At 50.0% G+C, this 6,926-nt stretch overlaps 1 protein-coding gene across 4 annotated transcripts in view; it reads right to left on the bottom strand.

The window, feature by feature from the left end:
- Positions 1-1,055: 1,055 nt before the first annotated feature.
- The window catches only part of ELFN2 (extracellular leucine rich repeat and fibronectin type III domain containing 2), a 140,225-nt gene continuing 134,354 nt past the window's right edge, over positions 1,056-6,926 (bottom strand). For all 4 annotated transcript variants that reach the window (XM_083400738.1, XM_083400737.1, XM_083400739.1 and 1 more), the window contains one exon: positions 1,056-6,113. In XM_083400738.1, the coding sequence (XP_083256864.1) occupies positions 3,101-5,509 (2,409 nt within the window). In that variant the 5' untranslated portion in view covers positions 5,510-6,113 and the 3' untranslated portion in view covers positions 1,056-3,100. The remainder of the gene's footprint in view (positions 6,114-6,926) is intronic.

Genomic DNA, 6,926 nt, shown 5'->3' with positions numbered 1-6,926 from the left:
TTAATTTGCTAGATCAGACATTTTTTAAATTCAGCTTTACATTGTTATTCCTGCTGCTGTTGGCTGCAGGCAGACAATCGGGAAGAAGAAATACTGCAAGATGCAGAGAGATTAAGCCCTGGCTGTGCAAGGCCATGCTTACCTTGAGTGTCTACATCTGGGGTCCCTGTTGGGAGAAGTGACACTTCTTTTCTTGCATTGGAAAAAGGACTCTAGTTTGGTGCTTGGGAACTAGAATCCAGGACTCCTTTAGGCCAGCTTTACTAATGGAGCAACACTGCCAAGAGAAGATCTTGGGAAGAGGCATTTGCCCCAGTGATGGCTCCTGAAACAATTCCTTGCTTGGGGGGCTCCATCACTGAAAAGGAATTGCTGGAAGATTCCCTGGCTAACAAATTAACTTGTGCTTTGTTGGTGTGTTCTGATGCAGGCAGGTAGTGGGGGGCTATAAGCTATGGAGCTTTGCTGCAAGGTAGAGATGTGAGGAAACTTCATGGTGGTGAGCAGAGGGAAGGTATGCCTTATCAAGTGGTGTAATAAGACATAGCAAGGCAGGGAGGGCAAGAGGGAGTGGAAACGTTCCGGAAGGCAGAGACCCTTTATGCTTGGCACTAGAACTGATATAAAACATTCCCTTTCACCACCTCTATAGAACACAGCCTTCATAGAGTGGCTCTGCTGTTTAGATTTAGTAAGTTACCTATAACTTCACACTCTGCAGGGGTGCTACCTAGGTATCTCATGCTTACTTCCTATTCTATACCAGCTCTCCTTGATTCAACAATCCCTTGTCTCCATGGCAGCTTGAGGCCACATCAGAGCTGCTGAATAACTCCAAGCAGTGCACTCAGCCTGTGCCTCTTTGCGTCCATTGACCATTGCCTTCTCTGCTGTTCCCATTGGCCACTGGCACTCTTTCCCAGGGGAAAAAGGAAGTATGGTGGTCAGGAGTAGGACAGCTGCATCTGCAAGGAAGCAATGGGATCTAAGTAGCAATCTCTGATATCAGCGTATTATCTTCATTCAAGGGTATAATTCCTTCAAGAGTGCCCCCCCCATTCTATAAGTTTATGTAAATTTTGTTGCCAGGCTTAAATTTTTGTCATCTCACTTAGCGCTGCTATAGCCTAAATACTAATTCAATAAAAGATATTCTGTTCTATTCAATGGACATGAAGAACAGGTGATGGCAGCATGGTGGCAGGTCAGTGGTTGAGACTGGCTTGCCCACCAGTTTAACTGATGGATGCCTATGCTTTCCTATTCTGATCTGACCTTTTATACACCTTGCCTTTAGGCCTTCTTTAACCCTATCTGCTCCCATCCAGTGTTCCATCATAACAGCATCCTACACTGCAAGGACAGCCAATGTGGTGGCCTCCAGAACTGCAGTTGAACTGCAACTCCCATCTGCCCCAGCCAGGATGGGCAATGTCCAGGCATGGTGGGAGCTGCGGTCCCAACATCTGGAGGGCACTATGCTAGCTTCTGCTGCAGTGTAGTATATATATCCAGCCATCAGAGTGTTAGATTGATTCACTTCCTCTATCTCTACTTAGGTCAAGTTCTGGCAGTGAGGTGTAACAGAAGCCTATTTGAGATTCGCCTCGCCCACCAAGGACCTCATAGCTGATCACAGCCATTCTTTCAGTGTAAGGAGCAGCAGATGAGAGCCCATCTGTCTGTCATGAGACTCTGCTCTGCAGGATGCCCAACGTATTCTGGGATGGAGTTGTGTGTTGTTCCCTAAGCCAAGCATATCCGGGGTCAGGGTTCCTTGAGATCATAGAGGGGTTGCAGATGCTGCCCTCCTTCCCTTCCCCTCGCCTTGGCAATTCCTCTTTCCATGTGTCATGCAGCACAATCACCCTCTCCTCTTGGAAGACAACTGAACAGCCCACTGAGGTGCAGGGAGGCACCTTGTGAGCTAATGCTCTTTCTTCCTAACAAATGAGGAAGGATATGGAGGAGACCCTACTACTGATGCTCCATCTCCCAGCTCCTTCCAGAGTGGAGGAAGCCAAGCCATCTTGTGGCAGCCTACACCACACAAGGTTCTTGGGCAGGTGAGGACATGTCAAGAAAGCCTCCCTTTTTGCTCTTTGCTCCTGTCCTTGTGCAGATAAGGATATATGGAGGGGGTGGGAGCAGGGCAGCAGGCCTAGAAAACCTCTCTGAGCACAGAGAGGACATTCGTATTACATCATGTCTTCATCTGGATTCTGAGGCCCTTGAAACAATGGGGATCACTTTTCAACAAGCTGTGCCAACACAGCTGAGGTTAACGTTAAATGACCCAACCACATCAGAGGATGGCCACCTGGGTCTTTCCCATGGGACTGGCTCTCTGCAGGCTGCTAATCCCACATCCGGCACTCACACAACTGGCCCTCATCCGCATGGCTGGGTTGTTGAAATGCTTCCCCAGCTATGGGAGATCCACTCACAGGAAAGCGCCTCCCATGCACTAGGGCAGCCTTTGCCGAGCTGGTGCTCTCCAGATGTTTTGGGCTACAATTCCCATCAGCCTTGGGCACCACAGCCATGCTGGCTGGGTCTGGTAAGAGACGTAGTGCAAAGCCTATGAGGGGCACCAGGTTGGGGAGGCTGCACTAAGGCAACCTTTGAAGAGCCCCTTTAAGTATAGGGAAGGGAGGGATGAGGAGGCATCACCCCTTCCCTGCCTCCCTTTTGTCTGGGGAATGAGCAAAATCCTCTCCTTCTGGAACAAAATAGCAAACCGGAACAGAAAAATCATGTGGCCTGTCTTAGCCTATGCCTAATTAGCATCCTTCCTTTGCCACTTCTGCTACCTACCAGCCCAGTATCTCCCTTAACAGTCACCCCCTTCTCTTTACCTCGGTACAAAAGCAAGTGTCTCCTCCCCACCAATCCGAAGGAGTTAACAGTGGTCCCCATAACACAGTAGAGACAATTCATTTTACACGGGCCTTTTTTCCTGTTCATTTTTGTAAACTTTTAAGAAATGGTTTTCAGTTTCTTTTATCGGGGTTTTGTTTTGTTTTTGTTTTTCACAGTCAGGTGGGTTAATTTGTGTATGTGTGTGTGTGTGTTGATTTTCTTTCTTTTAATGAGAGAGTCACAACTTCTGCTGAGCAGAGACACCTTTCCAGTAATCCAAGATATCGTGCAGGTCTTCGTCCTTGGCAAACTGGACCTTCTTCCGCAGGGCGTGGCCGGCCGCCATGTAAACCTCCTCCCGGTGGTGCTTCTTGTAAGGCCGGAAACGCTCCCAGATCTTATGGGTGCTCTCTGAGGAGTACTCTGGGCTGGAGGAATAGCCCGAGAAGTAATGTCTAGGCGAGAGCTGAGAATATGTGGAGTCCCGCTTGGACCGGGAGAGCGGCTTAAGGAAGGACACCCTCTGACTTAAGGTATCGCCGCTCTCCTCATAGTAGAGAGCTGGGAAGGAATGCCGGTGTTCACTGCAGTGGTAGGATGGTTTCACCTCCAGGTGGTGGATGGCACCTGGGGACACGAGGGGAAGACGATCCAAGGGGCTGTTGAGTGGGCTTCCTTTCTCAATGTACTTGGAGTCTGCCTTACTCAAAGGTGGGTGGTCAGGTACGTCAAGGCTGAAGACCTTGGCACTCTTGATGGAGCCGCTGGAGGAGACGCTGCAGGTTTTCCTGGTCACCGCAGCATCTGCACTGAGCTGACGCTGCAGGGGATGGTGGGAGCTCTCCTTGTAGGGTGGTGAGAGGAAGCTTGGCCTCTCCAGCCCAACAGAGGAACCGGCTGGTATGGACTGGCATTCAAAAGCCATGTCAGAGTCAACACCACCCCCTCCCCCCAAGAAAGAGGCTGTGTCCAGCTTGAGGGCATCAATGCAATTGTTGATTATCTGGTTCACCTTGTCCACTTCCTTGGCAATTGTTGAGATTTCAGCGGCTGAACCTTGGCCATTGTCCAGTTCATGCAGGTCATCATCCCGCTGTGACCTGTCCAGCCCATCCCCGCCACCTGTCCGAACCTCAATGTAATTGCCCTTGGTGGTGACCTTGGGAGTATCCATGCCAGCCTCCATGGATTTGGATGAGGGCATCTTCTCCCCAATCATTGATGGAAGAGAGGACATCCGTGAGACAGGGATGACAGGCGGCTCCCCCAACTTCTGTGACGGATGTACGATTGAGCTGGTATCAATATCTGAGCCATAACGCATCTCCAAAATCGTTTTCTTGACATTGAGGGACTTTTGCTTCTCCTCTTGCATCCTACGCTTCCTCAGGCAATAATAAACAATGCCAAGGATAATAACCATTCCAAAAAGACAACCTAAGATAGTCATGATGTAATGGGTAGTGGTGGATGTGTTGGCCATGGGTTCCTCTCTCCCTTTGCTCCTGGTGGCAAAGGAGAGGCAGGTGTGGTTATAGCGCTTGGAGTTGCGTATGGAAGCCACACAAAAGGTATAGTCTGTGTGAGCCTTCAGGTGGGTGAGAGTGACAACTTCCTTCTTCTTCTTCAGGGTCATTACATCAGAGATGTAGCTGTTATTGTACTGGACCAGCACGTACATCTTGCTGAAGGGGAATGGGATGGTCACCACCAAGGCAGCTGAGGTGATAGTCACCTGCTGCAGCTTGATGCTGGGGATGTAGGAGGAATCTGTGGTGGAAGACGCTGGAGGCTCTACTGAGAGGAAGTCTGGGCTGATGCCTGAGTTCTCAGCATTGTCCTCCTCCCTCTGAGAATCTGGGATGTATGGTGTGGGGTTGATCCTGGAGATCAAGGGGTAATTGCCATCCCCACACATTGACTTGAAGATGGTGATGGCATTGCGGCTGTGGTGTGGCCGAGGCATGAGAAGTGGGTAGCCGGCAAACTCCCGGGGAGTCTCACACTGCAGGCGGTCGTAGTTTTTGGTAACATTGTTGAAGGCCACCAGCCACATGAGGAAACTGTAGAGGTTGCAGTCGCAGTTGAAGGGGTTCCCAGCCAGTTCACACACCATCAAGTTGCTGAGGCTGGTGAAGGTGCTTCCCTCCAGGCGGCTGAGGCGATTGGAGGACAGGTCGATGCTGATGAGGCTGGGGCATTCGTTGAAGGCAGTGGGGGTGACCACCTCGATCAGGTTGTGCTGCACAAAGAGGAACTGGAGACGGCCCATGCCGCGCAGCATGCTCTCCGTCAGGTTGGTGAGCTTGTTGTAGCCCAGCTGCAGCACCTGCAGGTTGGACTGCCCCATGAAGGCTCCATCCTCGATGTAGGAGATCTCGTTCTTCGTCAGGTTGAGGTCCGTCAAGTTACCAAAGCGGTTGAGGGAGGAGTAGAGCACCACTTTGAGCTTGTTCTCATTCAGCCGCAGGTCGTGCACAGTGCTGTTGATGTGCTGGGGGATGGTCTCATACGGAGGCTGGTTCTGGCTGCAGATAGCCAGCCAGACGTAACCTTTGTCTCCTTCGATCAGCCAGCAGTCGCTCCAGACACTGCTGGGGGCAAAAATGCAGAGCAGGGTAGCCACCCAGAATCCCAGACGGAGCATGTTGGGCTACAGTGCCCCCTTTAGGCTAAAAGAGGCAAACCCAGCAACAACAAGAACAACAACAACAACAGAATTGAGAAGGAGACTTCAAGAGGGCGACTTGATGCCCTCGGAGCTTAGCAATCAAAGGGCATGAGCACCCCAGTTCTGTTGGACGCCACCATTGTCATATGTGCCCAGTTTCACACACAGTGACAACACTGACTAGCTGTGGTCGTCAATCAGAGTGAAAGTTGTACTTGGAGGGGAAAGATATCTCTCTCTCTCTATTTGTGCTTCTTCTCAAAGCCAAACAAAAATGAAACGTTCAGCAACAAATCTTCTTTGTGTGACTCCTCCACAGCCTCCCCTGAACAACACCATGATGCAATTGGTGGGAGAACAAGGCAGCGCCGCCTTGGTGTCGCTGACACTCCTTGGGTGCTGCTTCCGCCTCCTCCGCCTCTCGTGGGTCCCCTCCGAGATGCTTCAGAACTTCAGATCAAACGTGTTGAAAACAAACAAACAAAAAATGTAGGGAGAGGAGGAGAACGTAGGGAGGGGGGAGAAGGAGATGGAGGCAAAAAGGGAGGGAGGGAGAGAGGGATCCATCTGTCGCTGAAATCTGGAAAGGAAACACACAAGAGACAAGAAGAGGCATCAATTAGGGGGGCTTTGAAATATGAAAAAAGACAGCTAGGTTTGTTAGTTTCACAGGGATGGGGAGAAGCCGAGCGCAGAGCAATGAGGATGGAAGAAAGGGGGGGGGCGTATGTGCTGGATTAGCATCGCTTGCTATGTCGATAAGCTTTGGCGAAGGGAGCCCTTGTAACATAATCTTGTATATCAGTGATAGCCAGAAGGGTACTTGGGTTCTGTTATGTAACAAAAATCAGAGCCTTGTGAGGAGGGGGAGCGGAGAAAGTGGAAGATGGGGACAAAGAAGTGGAGGGGGGAGGATGTACAGCTGTGTTTTGTTCAGCTTAACATACCCCTCCCTTCAATGGGGATTTTCAGCTGTCCCTGTAAAAACAATTTCTCTCTCTCTCTGTTGTGTGCACACATACGCGCACACACTCAAGATAAATAAATAAGGGTCCTAACTAAATGCTTTTCTCTTCCTTGATGCAAAAAAGATAAATAATTCATTTGTTGTATAACTGCTCTTGTTCCGAAAATAATTCTCTCGCCTTAGCAGAGATTTTTTTTTTTTTGAGGGGAGGGTTAATATGGTCTGGGTGAGTGCAGGGGGGAGCACCTTTAATTGGCAGAGAAAACTGTACAGCTGTGATGGTCACAGCTGGGCTCAATGCATGCTGAGGAATAGGGAGATGTGTCAACAGCACACATAGACAGCAGTCCTTAGGAGGTCGACTCTCCCCTTTGGAATAAAGATGTTGTGGTGATTAACGGGTTTCTTCTTTACACATCTGAGTTT

This window comes from Podarcis tiliguerta (assembly GCF_965153285.1).
Source record: "Podarcis tiliguerta genome assembly, chromosome: 10".
In the NCBI taxonomy this organism is placed as follows: Eukaryota; Metazoa; Chordata; class Lepidosauria; order Squamata; family Lacertidae; genus Podarcis; species Podarcis tiliguerta.
The sequence above is the reverse complement of the archived record's forward strand: the minus strand, read 5'-3'. Positions and strand labels throughout refer to the sequence as shown.